This window comes from Phasianus colchicus, chromosome 10 (genome assembly GCF_987193195.1).
Source record: "Phasianus colchicus chromosome 10, bPhaCol1.hap1.1, whole genome shotgun sequence".
NCBI classification, from domain to species: Eukaryota; Metazoa; Chordata; class Aves; order Galliformes; family Phasianidae; genus Phasianus; species Phasianus colchicus.
In genome coordinates, this window is record NC_143445.1 from 14,492,809 (window position 1) to 14,511,244 (window position 18,436).

At 43.5% G+C, this 18,436-nt stretch overlaps 2 protein-coding genes across 12 annotated transcripts in view; one reads left to right on the forward strand and one right to left on the reverse strand.

The window, feature by feature from the left end:
* Positions 1-2,001: 2,001 nt before the first annotated feature.
* On the forward strand, positions 2,002-8,962 carry UTS2B (urotensin 2B). 2 transcript variants are annotated; one of them, XM_031603736.2, is made up of 5 exons: positions 2,002-2,263; positions 4,139-4,237; positions 6,142-6,179; positions 6,709-6,802; positions 8,321-8,962. In XM_031603736.2, the coding sequence occupies exons 1-5, from the start codon at positions 2,110-2,112 to the stop codon at positions 8,344-8,346; spliced, it is 411 nt and encodes a 136-aa protein (XP_031459596.1). In that variant the 5' UTR covers positions 2,002-2,109; the 3' UTR covers positions 8,347-8,962. The 2 variants fall into 2 exon arrangements, with proteins under 2 accessions (XP_031459596.1, XP_090003052.1); XM_090146926.1 differs by having other exon boundaries at positions 2,009-2,233.
* Positions 8,963-11,645: 2,683 nt separating this feature from the next.
* Positions 11,646-18,436, reverse strand: part of OSTN (osteocrin) — an 84,007-nt gene continuing 77,216 nt past the window's right edge. For 8 of the 10 annotated variants that reach the window (XM_031603410.2, XM_031603407.2, XM_031603409.2 and 5 more), the window contains 4 exons: positions 16,687-16,785; positions 14,916-15,124; positions 12,834-12,913; positions 11,646-12,533 (listed from right to left, as the gene is read on the reverse strand). In XM_031603410.2, the coding sequence (XP_031459270.2) occupies positions 12,511-12,533; positions 12,834-12,913; positions 14,916-15,124; positions 16,687-16,785 (411 nt within the window). In that variant the 3' untranslated portion in view covers positions 11,646-12,510. Of the gene's footprint in view, positions 12,534-12,816; positions 12,914-14,915; positions 15,125-16,686; positions 16,786-16,909; positions 16,983-18,436 lie in introns of those variants that run through there. The other 2 variants (XM_031603408.2, XM_031603413.2) reach the window with 2 other exon arrangements.

Consider the following 18,436-nt stretch of genomic DNA (forward strand, 5'->3'; position numbering starts at 1 on the left):
GTCTGGCAGTGGCTGTCAGGCATCTTTCCACCCACTCTTTGAGAGCATCCGCCCCTCACCCCTCTTGTTGTGTAAATGGAGAATGACAGTCCACTACTTTCACCACAGCACTCTCTTGCAAGGACTGGCACGCTGTATTTGCAAGTTGCTTTGGGGTCTGAACAGTTGCAGTGACCCAGAACTGAAGTTTCTCTACAGTGAAAGAAAATCCCAGAGCTCTTCCAACTCCAACTTCCTGAAAGATCCTGTCAATAGACCATGATAAAGGAAAGTAGGAAAAAAAACAACCAAAGATATGTGGATTCTGCCAAGGCTTAGGTGTGATGGAGAAATCCACCAGTATATCAAGGCAAAATCAATGTCACAGCCAGTCTCAACACAGACTGGTAGAAATGTGGACACCGTTTAGTATGAAGCAAAACCACACTTAACTTTCCTTAATAATATGGTTTTGAGTCAAAACTAGCACATCCCACCTTGCACTCCCATGCAAGGTGGTCCTCACCAGGTTATGGCTTCTGCTCCTTGGGGGCTGCCCACCACCAACCAGTTTGCCATGGATAGCTTAGGGAGAGTGGTGTCTGGAAATGTGCTCCCTGTAGGAGGTGGGCATCCTTCAGTGCAAAGAGAACTTTATGAAGAAGGAAGAGTAGTACTTCAACCGATACAATGTTGGTTCACAAGACTGAGAGGAAAGACAAGATGGTTTTACTTGTCTCTGTAGAAAAAAAAAAAAAAGAAAATGGGACCATTTCCTCAGTAGAAAAGCATTTTTTAATGGAAGGATCACATTCAGCTTCATAGGCACTTGCAAAAAATCTGAGCTTTGACTCCTCATTTCTTAGTAAAAAATAAATATGAAAAGGAATATTAAAGGGCAAGTCATCCTATAACCATCCAAGCTGCACAACAAGTTTAAGGGAAAGTTAGGGATCAGAAGCCAAAAGCCCAAACAAGGAAAAGGCATTATTTTTTACTTAAGACGAAGTGTAGGTACCATCAGATGAAGCTGTACTGGGTGATCTGGCATGATGTGGTGTCCAAAAAGCACAAGAGATGAGTCACTGGGAGTGCATGTACAAGTCAGAGCTTGGCCAAAGTATAGTACAAATGATTCAGTTCTGCAGATGATGATTGGCAGAAGGAGCAGAAGTGCAGAAGAAAGGCTAGTGCTGTTACTGTGATAGCATTTTTCTTGTCAAGGTTGTAATAGAGAACTAGTAGCAGGTCCCTGCTCAATTGTGATGGACAAGCAACAGAGAGAAGCCAAGCCAAGACACAGTGATGTCCTGAGAAGACATGGGATGTGTGCAATGTGCCTCAATACTCTGCTCTACACTAATAAAACATAGCTGTGCGGACAGAACTGGCATCTGGCCTTCCACTTCTTTTCCCCAGAAAAAAGAAGACAGTTGCCCATCCTTGATGTATTCCATGTCTGCTGCCAAATTTGCACTCCCCCACTCAGACACAATCCCAAAATAGGATGTGATGCCTTTCCCGTTGACAAAGCCATAAGTCACTGTGAGCGAGACACACTCAATATCTTCCAATCACTTAAATGGAAAGAGCTCTCCCCCTCTGTTTCCCAGCATTTCAGCACTCATTATATCTCACATTAATTAATACAGGCAGTAAGAAGTGCGATGATAAATTACAAAAACCCATTAACCTGATTCTGTCCAAACTGGTGACATACGGCAACTTGTATGTTAGACAGATCTTCCCTGCTAATGTGGAAGTCCTCATGCCTGAACTCCATTAAAGCTACAGCCACGAAAGAATATTCTTAATGTATGTACGTATGGATGTACATATGGAATGTATATCAATGTGCATGGACAGGGCATGCCTGTGGGAACATCAAAATTCATTAGATCAATCTGATATGAGATATATTGAACAGGTTCCATCTGACGTCTGTTACTGGGTTGTTCTGTCCACTCCCAAAGGAGTGAATCATATTGACAGGTTGAATTATATCTCAAGAGATATTTTTCTCCCCTCCTCCAAAGGCCATTTGCAATCACGGCACATCCACTGCCTCTTAAAAGTGAGCTCATCTGGCACTGGGTTGCATTGAAGTCCTCCACCGTGCTTGAAGAAAGAATGCTTTTGGGTGGTGGGTACGTGGAGAAGATGCGGTCCATCCAGCTGTCCCTCGGAATGCTAGCCATCTTGACCATGACTGTGTATGTCCCATCTACACATGGAGTGCCTTTTTTCCTACTAGGTAAGCTGGAATACAGGCTAGATGACACAGGTAGGTCTTTATCTTTTTGCTTTGCTTTGCTGCTTGTCATGGCCATGCAACACTCGCTTATCCGTGCAAGAAAATTAAAGCAACCTTGAGCTATACTAAATAATCAATCAACATGGGTACTACTCAGGGACTTGATCATATCAGCACATACTTCTGGTCTGCTGCTGTTCACACATTCATATATTACACTGCTAAACAATGAAAATACCAGATCTGGTGAAATCTGGTAGTGGTATTTTCTTCTTTCTTCCTGAAAGAAAATTTCCAAGTATATATATTAAAATACCAGAGAGTAGCAATCCAAGGATGTACCATATGAGATGTGACAGCTCCTAAATGTCAGGAGTAGGGTGCTGCTGAACTTTTTTTAATCATGAAACTTCTGTTTATATGTTCTTCTCCCGTAATTTAAATTAATCTTAGCTTGAACTTATTCCACAGGAAAATGTCAATCATTAATCTTCTTTCTTAGAGAGACTTGGCAGCAGGAAAAAAATTAAAGCAGCTAAATATAGGCTAGAAAACAACGTTGCTTTTCAAATGATTTTTCCTCTTATATCACCTATTTATTTTTGTAATGACAACCAAAACATTCCTGCGGCCACCTTCTCTAAATACAGCTTCTGTTTAGTTTTTACTAGAGTGTTTATATATATATATATATATATATATATTTTTTTTTTTTTTTTTCCTGTATCAAATCCCTCAGATGACTAAAAGCGGCTCTTTGAAGATCGTAACTGTCTTTCAGGCTTAGGTTTATAGCACACAAACTGCAGGTCTTACAGAGTGCACAGCCCTGCTCAGCTCCTCGGGTTTGTTTCCTCAAATCACACTCGGCTTCAGCTGCACCATTAGGTGGGGGCAAACCTGGCCACATATATGGGAAGCATCACCTTGGGGTGCATTCCCACACACTCTTAAACATCGCGGGGACTCATCTGCCACAGTGCTTTGTTCTGTCTGTATCAAAATTATTTGCATTCATCTCATCACAGCTATGTAGGTCTGATGGCTATCTATCTGAGACCCATTGCTCCCTTCTAATCTCCTTGAAGGGATTGAGGTAATGTCCTGAAGATCCCAGGAGAAGAGAAAAAATGTCTTTCTGCATCATTTCTTTGCATTTTATGTGGATTTTGTGGGCATATTCTAGGGTTTGGCAAGGTCTGGGTGTGGGAATTAGACAAAAAATTTTGGGGAATGGCCACTCTATGATTTTATGCTCCTCCCAAAAATGAATGCACCACGCAAGTTCCAGATGCTCCTAGAAATCTGTTTGGCAGAGCTGAAGGCATCCCAGAGCCTTGTCCGGTCTGGTCATCTGATCCTTGCGTCCATCAGATGCTGCTGAAGCCCTAACCTTCACAACCACTCATTTGAGGGTAGAGCCACAACCACTAGAGAAAAACCACTGAGAAAGCTCCTAAAATGGGCCTCATACAGAAGCCCAGATTGCTACAGGAAAGCAGTTTGGGGAGGATTTTTCCTGGAAAACAGGGAAGGAAATTAGGCATGGCTGACAGCAACCGTTAAGAGGATTCCTTGGAGAAAAAGAGGCTCGCTTTAAACTCCTCCACACTTTGCCTATGAGCAAAATGAATCCTTTAATACTACAGGCAGCCAGAGAGCCCAGCCCCAGTGCTGGGTGAGCACAGGGCTAGATGGAATGCTGCAGGGCTCTTCAGCTACATGCACACGTAAGGAATATCTCTCACCTCCACCAGCCCTGGGGAGATGGATGGGGTGATGGGGCAATGAGGGGAGTGCTTGCAGAAGAGGTCTTAGCCTTAATTTTTGTCTTAATGTTGGGGGATGGATGGTCCATCCGTTTTGGCACCAGAGACTGAGAATGGCATGTTTTATGTGCTGCAGATAACCGAGTGCTTCCGGAGAGAGAAGACACAAATCACAAGGACACATTGCTTCCTCTGCTTAATAAGAAGTTTGCATGGAGGACTCCAGGAAATTTTGGTAAGGGATGGGAGATCAAGCTTCTTGCAGCTGTATCTGTATGAATGCTTTGGATGTAAGGAATCAACTCAGACTTTTTTCAGAGAGGAGGTCCAGATTTTTCTCTGTGTTATATGTACAGACACCAAATTTAAGACCATCCTGTGTGTTGGGACAGGCTCCAAACTCAGGCTCTCTAAAGAGAAACTTGGGCATTCCATGACACTACAGACAGCAATTGCAAACACCATTATCGAGGTCAGAACTTCCCATGGCCACTGCAGTGTGGGAAGGGGCTGGGCCACATGTGGTGGTTTCAGGGCAGGAAGCTGATTTTCTCTGCAACAACAGCAGAGAATGAAGCTCAGAAACATTTTTGCCATGGAAATCCATTAATCAAAATCACTCAGTGCTGCTCCCCGGCCCCTTGTTAATGCAGTGAGGCAGTAGTTAAACAATCCAGGGACAAATAGATAAATACAAATAAATCAAGTCCTTACACTAACAAAGGCATTCTTCTTGCAAAGGGGACGCATTCAAAAAATAACATTTTTATGATTGCTTTATGGATTATTGCACTTATTACTCCTGGAGGAAAGGCTGCGTTTTATGCCAGACAATTGAATATAATGAATCTCTGAGCTGAGCACAGACAGAGGATTTACAGCAGGCAGTTTCTCAAAGCATCCTCCATAAATTAACTTCTTTCCCTCTGCTTGAGATAATCCGTTCCAAATTTCGACCGCTGCTCATTTTCTATTCATAGCAGCCATTGGCCAAGCTTACTCTTTGTGGAAAGTTGAGCCAAAATCAGCACTTGAAATTCTGAACGAGGCAAAAATGTGTAAAATGATAATAATAAAATCAATTATAACAATAAGCTCTTAAGGGGCACTTTTCACTTATGGATGCATAAAGACACATTTTAGAGGAATCTGCCTGCGGATGTTGCTGGCAAGGCAAGGGAAGGAGCCGAGCCCCGCTGCCTGCCCATAGCCATAGCACTCTGGTGTGATGGGTTTACTTAAGAACTGCTGATTTTTCTGTTTTATATCTATCAGAAAATATTCAGTAGTTTTCAACTAAACTGCTGCTTTCTTGGAGGAGAAACTGAGAACGGAGGCAGCTCTTTTTTTGGCACCTTTCTCCTTAGTTTCAAACATTAAAAAAAAGCCTGAGTCTGGCAACGTGTGCTAAAGCCTTATCTGAGGTCAGGGGAATGAGCTCCTAAATCCCCCAGGAGATGCAGACCAACACCCACTGCCCCGTCAGGAGCAGATAGCACAGACAGCCCAGGGCTGGTGTTTGGCTCTTGGGCTGAACAGAGACATTCTTGAGCAATTTCCTGTCTCTTCTGCTTATTTTAGCGCATATTTTCACAAACTGGCACTGCAAAGCAGCTGATGGCTTTGTGTTCCACTTTCAAAACTGTTTCAGCTATCTAATTCAAAATCATTAACTGCTTTTAACCTCAGTTTGGCCCTGGAATTGCGTCCCTCACCCTTCAAGAGGAGTGAGATGGGAAACCCACAACCTCTCCTGCAGCTTTCCTATTGCTAACCCAGTTCAGCTGGAGCCTCAGATTCTGTCCACAGAACCTGACTCTCCCTAACATCTCATGGCCTTTTGCCCATCTGTGTGCACAGGCTTTAGACAGCCTGGTGCAGCGCCCGATGATCCATGAAGATGATACCAGGCATCCAGATGCTGAGCAGAGAAGGGCACAGCAGAGGCTGGACAGGAATTAAAGGGTAAATGGGTCTTTCTTTGTCAACCTATAGACAGGAGAAATCATAGAATCAATAAGGCTGGAAAAGACTGCTAAGATCATCTAGTCCAACAATCAACCCATCACCACCATACATGAAGAAACTGCTTCAGATCTGAGCTTTAGGAATTACCAATGTGACTCTCTTTCTTTGCAGACTGGGAGCTGGCAAAGAAATTTGACGACTTTGAACAGGTGAGAGAAGCAAATGCGCAGACATATACATGTTTACTGTTGCATGAATAATACTCTAGCTAAGCTGGAAAAAAAGAAAAAAAGAAAAAACAGATGCTAAAAGAAATCTCTATGGAAGACAGAAGGAGAAGGGCAAGTCTTGGTGTCTACCTGTGCATTGCATCGGCTTCCTCTATCCATTTTAGGCTCCAGCACACACGGCCCCTGCATGCCTTCCCCAGACTGGCACTTCTCTGGGTTCCCTACCAGCGAGGCAGACCCAGCCCATGGCCTGAGCCTCCCCAGTTTGCTAGAAAAGAGAAGCTGCAGGTGGAGGCAAAACACTTCGGGCTTTCGCATAGTAAGCAAGTCAGCAAAAGCTGTGGATAGGAGGACATGAGGAGGTGCTCCAAGAGCAGATCCTCCTGGAATGGTCCTGCTCCCATGGGTGCTGCCTGCAGGGCTGCCTACAGCCTGCCTCTACCATGCTGTGCTGGGTCCCGTCCTCCTGTCAGAGCAGTTGCTCACTGCTGTGTCTGTTTCTCAACAGCTGTTGAAGTTTAAGGATCAGCTCTCAGCTGAGGAAGGGTCAGAGGTGGCCGATGCCTTGGAAAGTCTCTCAGCATCCCAGCCCAAAAAACGTGGTAAGTGTTGGGTTAGAGGCCTGCCTATGGGTCTGGCTGGCAGCAGCCATCCCATCCAGCTCCCTGTTCCAGCATTTCCTATCTGTAGCAGAACAGTGACTATAAGCATGCCCCCAGCATGCTCTGAATAGAGTGTACTGGCACTCGGGATCTCACCAGAGGCAGTTAGAGCAGCAGCCTGAGAATAACTATGGAACTATTCAGAGGGCAGTTCAGTAGGAACATGTCCCCACAGAGCACCCCTCATTCTCTGCAGGGCACAAAGCTTGTGCTGGAGGCATAATGAGGCATGTGGCCTGCATGCGTCCACATCCACCAAGGTCACTGCTTTCCTGCAGAGAAAAAAGCAGCAATTGTTTGAGCTGCTGAAAAGCAGCAAAGAAAAGGACGTGGAAATCAAGCAGGAATGCAGGGAGCTAAGAGCTACTGTGTCCCCAGTCAGCCCCTCTGCTCTCTGCAGCACGTCCTGGGAGCTTTGCACTCCTGCAAGGCTGCCCAAGAGCACAAGGACACGCTGCTCATGTTTGCAACAGAGGACTCCTTTGCAAAGCAGGGACAGTGTAGAACAGTAATCACTGGTTGCAAATCTGCCCTCACCCTAAAAAAGCTCCTTTTGCCCTTACCCCACATGCTCTGTGCTCATGCAGGCTGACAATCTGCCAGACAGGCAAAGGAACATCCCCCTCCGTGCAAGGCTGGCTTATGTGCTTAGGTGATGCTTAGACAATCTGTAATTTGTAAGCAACCCTGGAGACTGTCATTAATTTGGCTTATCTCATTCATGCTCCCACCAGTCTGGAAGAATCAACTGTACATAAAAACTGCTTCTCTCAGCCAGGTTTAAATCAGATTCTGCCAGAAAACAGAGCAGAGAGCCTTTGTCTTGTGCGTCCATTTTGGGAAGAGCTGTGTCTCAGCCTGAGCGCTGCTGATTCAGTAGAACTTTTCTCCCACAAAAAACAAGTTGAAATTCTTTCTCACGCTTGACACCTGTACAGGGTTCAAAGAACCAGGCAGACTGGTGACACAGCTACTTTTTCCAACACCAAAATCCACATAATTCCCTAATTTTTCTTCTTATAAGATCCCTCACTGTAAGTGTTGTTTGGAAGACAGCTGGAAGCAGAATGCTATAGTGATTGAGCTTCTAAAAGTAATTGTAGGGTCTGGATCAGGTGTTTCCAGGTCAGTATCCTGCTTTTCCCATCAGCCATAGGTGAGAAGCCCTGTGCACAACTCAGAGGCTGCAGAACTGATGATCAGTAGACAAGAAAGAAAAAGTTGATTCCTGACATTAATGAAATAGAGCAAAAGGAAGAGCAAAGCATTATAAATCATGAACCCTTCATTTTACTTTAAGAAACCAAAAGGATCACTGTCTAAAAGTGTTATACAAACTCTTAACACTCCAACTCTCTCAGGAAATTGGGCTTTTGAAACCAACTCCAGGGAAACTATGGGAAGTTGGAAAAAAAAGTCTCTTGGATGCTAAAACTCTTCTCTTGTATCCCTCTCCAGCCTGCTTTTGGAAATACTGCATCTGAAGGCTTGCTAGGACTTGAAGAAGACGATGGGTCCTTCCCCAAACTGCGTGCTGGGTGTTAATGTGTTAAGAGTTTGTTCTGTTCTCTCATCTTGTTGCTAACTTAGATGCCACCCTCTGTGACTGCACCACAGCCAAGTCTAATAGGCACCATGATAGGTGCAGGAAGCTCCCTGCCACCTCTGCTGCTCCTTTCCATGCCTCACCTTCCACAGTCTCCTGCTTGGAAGATGCTCCCCAACTTCACTTGCTGTGCCATTCAGACTGCTGCCACCATACATTCTTGCCCTTCTCACCAGGTCCCCAAAGGCACCAAAAACCAACCCAGTCCCCTGAGCTCAGCCCTCTGCCCACGTGCAGACGTCGCTCACGGTGTGACCTGGGTTTTGCGTTGTGTCCCATGAGCAGGTCTCGGAAGCCCCAGCACCCTCTGAGAGGAAAGGGAGGCAGTTTGGGTGCAATGGGAGGGCCCAGGGCTGCCTGCCTTGGCTTGCTGAGCCAGAGCTGTTGTTCCTTGTCGTGTCCCACCAACATATGCAGTAGGTTTGGGGGAGGACGGGCACAGAAGTCTGGATCTTTTGGATATCACTCCAATAAAGATTTTCTGTTGCACAGAAGCACGCGCTGTTTTCTTTCTCATTCCTTTCAGAGGCCTAAAGGGGGAGTACATTTCTATGGATGTAGGCTCTGGTTACATAATGGATCATAAAGCTCCTATTAAACACCTTGATAGAGCAAGGCAGGTTTGTTTTAATATGCCTCAGGAACATGCCCTTTCTTTAGCCAGAACATGGGCACCTGTGGACTGCTGTACTCATGGGATTGGACCATCCCTGCTCACTTCTACCTACTTTGCCCCAAAGAAATGCTAGCTGTTTTTTTCTACTGCAGAATTGACAGAATTATAAGGTTTGAAACAGACCATTAAGATCATCTAGTCCAACTGTCAAACTGTCAGTTCTCTGCACCTGTCCAAAAGGAAGTGATCACAGTCCATCAATAGGTCCTACATACAACCATTTTAAATCACATTATCTACGTTCACTTGCAAAGCAAAAGGATCGTGTTCCCACAGGTGTAAGTTCAGAATAAATCTTGAAGCTATTGATGTTAGCTTTGAGATTTCCAGCAGTGTAGATGACAGCAGAATTCAATAGGCATTGTGAAAGCATGGACTGATTTTCACTAGAATTGAACTGACTCTCCAGTCCTGTGTAGCCATGTCATTTAACTGCAGCTTGCATGCTATGTATTCTTCAGAACTTTACCTTTCCCAAAGTACCAATTACCATGTTACACTCATTGCTTAGGGCTCTGGCAAGACACGCACACTTACAGCAGTACCTTCTATGTACTTCGTCAACAAGAGATCTATTCATTCTATTAATGGCTAAAGCTGGCATATATGGCAAAAAAAAAAAAAAAAAAACTTGATTACATAGGTAAAGTCTAATCACCTGCAAAGCAAAACTTGCTGTTAACGTTACCTCTGCTATTTCCTGAGCAGCAATTCAGAAGAAATTTCCCCTTTTCTGTTGCATTTGTGAACCTGAAAAAGCTAAGGGTTCACATACCCTCACAACAGCAACCAACACAGGAAAAATATGGCGTATTGCTAAGAGAAGGCTATGTCTTTCCTTTAAGCATTCAGTGCTCTCAGTACCCAGACTACTCTAATGTTGCCTACATGCTGCTATGTTGGCTGCTTCTGCTGGAGTGCTGAACATCAATGCTGAAAGCAATTCATTTGCAAGTTCAGAGAGTATGTAGGGATATCTTCGCTAGACTCACCATTAGCAAGGGCTCCTGTCTTTCCTCCTAAATGCAGAACAGAACTTTTCCTCAGATGCCACTTTCACATTATGGCTGTTTGCACCTCACCCATGCTCGGGCAGTCAAACTTACTGAAGTTAATGACCCACGGGCAATAATTAAAGGGATTTTCCTCTGGCATTCTACTAGATCATACTGAATTGTTACAGAAAATCCTCTCAGGCATCAGAATAGATCTGCAAGCAGGCAACACAGGGCTGCAGTATATCCTCTTGTTGACCTCCATACTACATATGATAGCTGAATCTATCCAGTATTGCATCTGAAAACAAATCATAGCACCCAACCCTTCAGACATCACCATACTTTAAACAGCACCTGTCAGTTCATGGATATTAAAGGAGACTGCAGTGTGTTTGGAGGAGCAGATGAACAGAAAGGCTGTTGCTTTCTCCAAGGTTATCCGTGCAGAGACTGAAGCTTCCAGGTCCAGTTTCAGGCAGCACCACCACAGAGATCTCTGTCCTGACTTGCTTTCATGTTTTCCTTCAGATGGAGAGCATTTCTGCATCCAACTACAGGCTTAAAAAACCCTCTTTATTTAGAAGCCCACACTAATACCAGCTGACTGTTGAAATACTTTAATTATCCAGCAGTATCCTTGCAGATCAGATATGTCACCATTGGATCCCTCTGATCCATTCCTCCAAAATATGCCCTGCAATAAGTCTGTTCATGCTGCTTTTGAAAAACAACTATAAGAGAGGTCAGGAGTACTTGACTTCCATAATCTGCCCATAGCCCATACATACGGCTGCTTGGCAATCAGATTATCTGCAGACTGTCTGGGTGAGCTCAGTGCAGTAAGAAAACTCTTTACTGAACTACAGGGCAGGCTCAGGATAGGTGGCTGTAGCACACTCCAGAGGACAGGGAGCTGAGCTTGTCTTGAAGTCCATTTATGAATTTGCTTCTAGCATAGACAGAAAACCTCATCTCAGATCAGCACTCAGTCCCAAATCCTTTATCTGCAAGCTTAAAGGTAAAGTGAGCAGTGACTCAGGGATATGCACTGGATTCTGCCTGCCCTTCTGAATGGGAACCTCATTGCCCGCTATAGCCTGAGCAGGGGCAATTGCCCCTGAGTTCCAATCCTTAGAACAGCTTTAATCTCAAGGACTCGTTTAGTTAGCTAATAGACAGGTGCCTCACATTAGATCAGGAAATTAACACATTTCTCTCTCTTGCCTTATTGGAACTCTCTGCCTAACATAGGGTAAGTATGTGGTAAGATACAGGATTATTTAGAATAGAGAAGTGAACTTTCTCTGTAGATCATCTTTTGCAATTCTAAGGATTATTTATACCCAGGAATAGCAATCCAAGGCATTTAGATGATGTAGACCATAGTCTAACAAGGAGGTTTAGAAGAGATCAGTTTGGAATCTGAGCACCGAGATGTCAGCCAACAGCTCTTTTCAGCTGTATTTCGTAATCTGGAAAGAAGTGAAAAGCAATGAAGCAGGATTCAAGATAACCTGTTTTACTCTGAATTGAAATAGAGAGAACAGGCACACATTTACATGTTATCAGGCTAAGAAATGCTTGAACTTTTACAGTTGCGTATGTGATTATGCCCTATGCACACATCAAGAGACTAAAATAAGGCATACAATGCAGATGGCCTAGGAAGTAGATGACTTCATATTTGGACGCTATCCTATGTTATGCATAGGGAGGACTGAAATGCATTTGTTAGCTTACAGGAGGAAGCTGACAGTCTCGCCACATGTCAGGATATGCTGTACAATGAAAACATTTCTAAATTTGGTGCAGAGATACAAGGAAGACTGTTAAAAACATCAGAGCAAATCCTAAGATTTTTTCCTTACTTCTTATTCAGATCAACTTCTAATGATATCAATTTCTTCTCCCCAATAGCAGTTCAAATAAAATATGGATTTGTCCCATAACTGTTAAATCCTCCCTTCATCTAATAGAAAAACACTCTCTTGAAAGATACGTGCAAAGCAAACTGCCTGCATTTCATGGACTGCTGTTGGCTTCTCAGAGAGTTTTATTTTAAATCCAAAAATTTTAACAGTCCTTGCTAGGAGAATGGACTTCTGCAGGTTTAAGAGATAAGTGCCATGCAATTAAACCATGCATTTTTTTTTTTCCTGTCTCCTCCTATCAGTGGCACTGTGTTCAGCTGTGAGAGCATTCTGATCTGATGAACTGAATTAGCTACTATTTGTAAATGCAACATTTGTAAAACACAATTTAAAGAAGATTTTGCAGGAGGTCAATTCCTTGAGTGTTGAATCATTAGTCAATGACAAGATGTGCTCTGATGCATCTTCCACAATGCTGTGATGTTTCCTGTATGGCATCAATCATTCAGAACAGAAGAACCTATAGGCAGAAAAGCAGTAAATATTACATCTTCCCAAATCAGAACTGCAAGGATTAGACAAAGACAACATAAGGTGAAGAAAAAGCTAATAAATACTTCTTGAAAGGGAGTAGCACTGATTTAGAGGATTCAAACTAAGTTGTGTCACAATCCATGTTATAGAAGCAGCCTTCCTTCCCCAACGCTCCCTTTCCAAACCTACTGGCATGACCTGAGCACCTCCATGTGACTGAGAGCAGGAGGGGCTCTCCAGCCTGCCCACACTGGGACACTTTGGCTTACTTGCAGGAACTGCTAACCCTTGGTGTTGCCAAGACGACTCACTCCAATCCGATCAAGAGGAACTCCAAAGCGTCTCTTAGGCAGCTCAACTACTTTCCTGCAAGGGGAAAATGGGAAAGAAGGAGGGAAAGAATTATGGAAAGACATCATAGGAATATCCAAAAGCATTACTACATCTTTGATTCCTCCATTCATCCCACTCACAGTTTTACCATTCAGACAGAATAGATGTGCAGCAGCAGCTGAAGATGTGAGAGCTTAAAAATAAAATGCTTCACTTCTCTTAAAAATTAGTGGATAAGAGTAGCACCCACTGAAGCACTACCCCTGTTTTAATCCCGCAGAACCCTTTCCCCAAAATCCTATGTATCAAACGCTTTTACACAGTTCATCACCCCACAGGCAGTATTCTTTCCAACACAGTGCAGGCATAAGCTGATGCAAGTGGGACCGGGGCTGCTGAAGTCATACTGAGCCTGATCTGATAAAAAGAGGCATAGAACCATTTGAGTCAGGAGGGACCCCTTAAAAGACATCTGGTCCAACTCCACTGAACAGGGACATCCACGGCTCCATCAGGTGCTCAGAACCCCATCCAACCTGACCTTGGGTGTCTCCAGGCATGGGGTACCATCACCTCTCTGGGCAACCTGTGCAGTGCCTCACCACCCTCGGTGTAAAACAAACCCCTTTTTCCTCACACCCAATCTGAATCTCCCCTCTTAGTAGGAAAACCTTGTTCTATCACAACAGACCCTGCTAAAGAGTCTGTCTCCCTCCCTCTTATAGCCCCCCTTTAACTACACAGGCTGGTTTACAAGAGATGCATTCTGCATATGCACTGGTTCCAGTATCGCCGTGGTCTGTAGTTAAACAGTAAAATTGTAAAATCACATCGATGAGAAAGGTTGAGCAGCCTGAGAGAGGTTCCGTGGCTGAGCTTCCCCTCTGGTGGCCATCTGTAGCCATAGCAGGACAATCCATTTAGTCTCGTCTGCTGCTCCCTTTCTGCCTTCCAAACGAGACTGTACCAATTTCAGCACTTACTAAGGTCAAAGTGATGTTTTCCATTCAAAGCGCCCTTTCTTAACAATAATATATATATAAAAAATTAAAAATTCCAGAGTCTCTTGCCAGCCACGTGCCAAAGAGTAAACAAAACTGATTTTGTTCTCTCAAAGTGATACACAGATAAATAGTTCTTCTTAAGGACCTCAAAACTTTTATACTTTACCATTTTTAGTTATATTCAAAAAATTCTACTATCGGACTAGACGAATAAGTAGAAAAATGACAAGAAGTACTCAAGAAACAAGAGAAGAAAAGCACGACAAAAAAAAATGTTATATTGACTGGCTCTTGGGAGTACTTCCCATTTCCAGATTAATCTTTAAGCATGTTATTAAATATGTTACAGCACTGTGGATTCCATCCAGCAGAAGTCAGTTAGCAGAAGGAGGGAGCAAGACAATTCAGCTCTGCTTTGCCCCAGACATGCTGACTTTCACCACCTGTACCAACCGTTCTTCAGCCCTCAGTTAAAAACACACTCATCTCCTAACTTGCACTGTGGAGGTAATGGTGTATTGCTGCACTGATTAAAGCCTGGCTTGTCATAAGTTGACCAAGATCTTGAAACTTCTCTCCTTGGAGGACCATTCTGTATCCTGACTGACCATGTTCTTCATCTTAACATTCCAGATGCACACCAGCAAAACTTCTCTTCACCTCTGCCTCATTTGCTTTTGAGCTTCAGGCATACATCAGTTTTAATTTCAGGTCCAAAAAAGTAGCTTTAAATTGAATTTTTTAGTACATTTCTTTCTGTTGTTGTGAGCAAATATGCATGTCCTTGAATGTTCTTTGTTATCAGATGACACTTTAAAGATAAATGAACTACTGTGTATATTATCCATCACAGCTGAAGAACTATATATCATGCAGCCAGAATGATCTCTGAAGAGTTTCTGATACCCTGATGAAACGTACCTCACAACTGCAGTAAAATTGTCAGTGGCTAAAGCTATATCATTTGCATCCAGGACAACATACCAACAGCTTTCTCCCACCTTTATCACTAGTAGGGCCCAGTCCTTTACCTCTGTTTGCCTTTAGCATCCACAGATGTCACAGAAATTCTGTCAATTGGGGAACCAAATCCTGGAAAACTTCTTTTCTTCTTTGTCTCAGTCACCTCATTCTCCAGAGACACCAGCTCATCAAGAAGGAGCATTTTGGCTTCCAGGCTGGAGGCTGACTTCTCCTCGCTGGCAGTACGATGCGTTGCCATGTCCAGATCAGCAGAAGGCTCCAAAGAAAGAAAACAGCAATGTTAGTTTGTTGCTGAGGAAAAATTATTTCAGGCACATTCTAATCAAAGGAGTAATGTGATGTAATATGCTTGTGGATAGCAGTAGTGGCCCACGCCATAGTTGTGGTGGTGGCACTTCCTACTGTTGATGAGTGGAATAACCAGAGATGGAGTGTATAAAACTCTGACCTTTATACAAGGAGGAGCAAGATGACCACAACAGTCATGATGCAACAATACTTTCACAAAGGTTCTCACATTGCCCTCTGATTGTTCCTTCTTTCAGTTGCAAGTGCTGTTAAATGGACATTTCTGCTCCTTTTCAGGGTTATAAAACTTTCATAAAGGTCTGAAACAGAATTGTACCTTAAAAACACCACCACCACCACGAACTACCTCACCCTAACAGTTAGTGGCAATAAATATCTGCAGTAATGCTTGAAACTGGATGGCAAAAATATATCCTCTGCTCTTGAGTACTAAGCGTGGTTCTACTCATTTAATCTTTGAAAGGGTATTATGAAATCGTAAAAAGTAAAGTTGCAGCTCCACCAGCAGCTACAAGAATCTGATTCAGTGCAGAAACTGGATCAGGAAGTCTCTGAAGATGTTCTGCTCTTACATCCATTTCACAAACATTTGTCATTGACAGAGACGAGATATCAGGTCTCTGTGGCATAAGAATAGCAGCGGGTACAGGGAATAGATTCCTCCAAGCCCTATTTTCTATAACCAGTATTATTTTGTATAATCAAAGCATGCTCACTTGAAGACAGAGAGCAAGAAAGAGAGTTATTTGTCAGTATGCATCTAACTCCTAAACTGATCTATAAAACACCATACAGCCAAACAGTGCTATTCCAGTTAAACTTTTAGACCTTGGATTTTTATGACATGCAACCATTACACAAACATCTTTGCTGCCACACCCATTTTAGGTCAAGATGACTTAAAAGAGAGTGGACTAGAAGCGTTTTCATATGCAATCCCTGCTTATCCTACTGGATGAAGCTAGAAACTCTAGCTAGGAGCTCTCCCTTTGTGTCCACTGTGTTTTCCTTTGCCAAATTAGGCAAGTTTCTCTGCCCCTTCCCTCTCCTGGCTCTTGTGCTTCATTTAAGTTCTATGCAGTGAGTGTTCTATCAAAGCTCTCCTTGAGGCTCCAATTCACATTATTATTTGTCTTTTAAGAGCGAGGGAAACTTTCCTTTCAGCGTCAGGTTATTACCCCCTCCCACCATCCCATTTCTCCCTGCTAGGAGTTCTCTCTCTGAAGTCATTGGAAAATGTTTCAACACATGGCAATCCTACAGTGTTTTAGGAGAATCTGCATGAATCAGGGTGTGGCTTCATTTGGTCTGTCCTCTGAGAGCCACGCAGTTTACATTGCTTTTTTTGCTGGGGAAGTCGTCCTGCTCCTGCTTTGTCCCTTGTAGAATCAATACACACCATTCCCCTTTCAGTACCACTTGGATATCACAGTGTCTTGCACACACAGCAGCCAGGAGCAGCCTACAAAGAGTAGCATTACGTGACAGTGAGCAGAAACAAGGACCTACCTCTGGAGCTGCCTCTGTAAGGAGCACCGAGCTAGAATGCCACTGCAGCAGGGTGATGACAAGGGCCAGGTGGACTACAACAAGCTGGAACTGCAGCATCTGCAACAGAGAACAGTTCATGGCTGTATAATCAATGAATATACAGATGTTATAATTATGAAAAATACAAGAGAGTTTGGCTAAGCAGTTTATTATACCAAAAGAGAATAGATAGAATGCTCACCCATATCCTCGGCTTGATGTAAAACTCCAAAGGAGAGATCTCCAGAAGAGAACCTCCCCCACTGGTAGTCAGCTCTTAAATGGGTCTGGGGGAGGTGCAGCCAGGCTCCACCCCTTCCAGCAGCACAGGTGAATTGCCTTCACCTGTGCTCCTGTGGCTGACTCATTGCTCACCTCAGGTGATCAATCAGAAGTTCAGGCCATGATTCAGCAGTTCCCAAACAACGACTCCATAGCCATGCTCCCAGAGACAGAGAGAGCAGGTAGCAAACAGTCATGAAAATTTATACAGATTGGCAGTGAAGAGACAAGAAGAGAACGCCTTGCTCAAAAGACCGTTAAGAAGTGAAAGGAAAAGTCTTTCCCATAGTTGTTATATATTTTACTTTACAAGGCCACTGCATAAAAATCAGTTACCAGATAGCACTGAGCATCCTTCATTGGTGGGTACAAAATCAGATTTCTGCTTTGTCAGGACCCTGAAAAGCTTTTAATTCCTTTCTGCACAATTGTGCCATCCTTACAGTGGAGGGAGTAATGAATGCAAACTTGTGTTAGAACCAGGTGAATTGGTAAGCAGAGGTGGCCACGAGCCACTCCAAAGTCAGGACAGCTTCCTAAAGCTGTTACAGAAATCACAGATCTCCCCAGCAGCATTTTGATGCCTGCAGTGCATCAAGGTAAGGTGAAAAGGTTCAAATTTTGGCAGAATCAGGAAGATGTGGGCATTTCTTCAGCTGTGGATTTAGGCTAACGTTGTTTCAGTCCTTGACTGGATCTAGCATTTAAAACTTGACATGCCTCCAATGTGACCAGGTGGGAATCTTTCAGCTGATGTTAATAAGAGCTAGACTAAGGCCTCTAGAGCCAAAGGTACCTGCTAATTTGCTGAGTAGTTTGTTACCAGGTTCAGCCCCAGAGAAGAATTCAAGTCTGCTTCTACTGCTCTTTGCTGACCCTTCTCTTGGCAAAAGCAAGAAAAGAAAGGATGTATGAATGCATTTCTATGATATACAGCGTTTGTTTTATCATTTGCTTAGCAAATCTCTCATAAGCTCATTCAGAGAACACATGGTAAAAAGTATTTGGCTTTCTACTTTTTTTCCCACGCTACAAAAGAGAGAAGCTACAAAAGTCCTTGGAATCCAGTTTTAACAAGATATAACATTTATGCTTTTTCTCAAAGCTCTGTTTCTTGCTTGTTTTTCTTTCTAGTAAGTTTTGTGTGTGCTTCTGTTACCTGATTAGCCCATTACACGTGTCTTCTTTATACTGTTCATGAGGGGTTGTTGCAGCCAGGAAGAAAGCAGCTGGTTAATCTGTACAGAGCAAAGCTCTCCAGTGAGCAGACTAAGCTTACTGGAATCAAAGGACAAAGCCAAAGCAGCAAACCAGGTGGTAACACCATCCTTTAGTTTGATATGAAAAGCCATTAAAGCCAGACAAGGGTTTGGCTTGGTGTTTTTAAAGCTCTGGCCCTCTACAATGTATATTTTTGTACGTGGGTGTGCATTGAAATTCTAAGTAG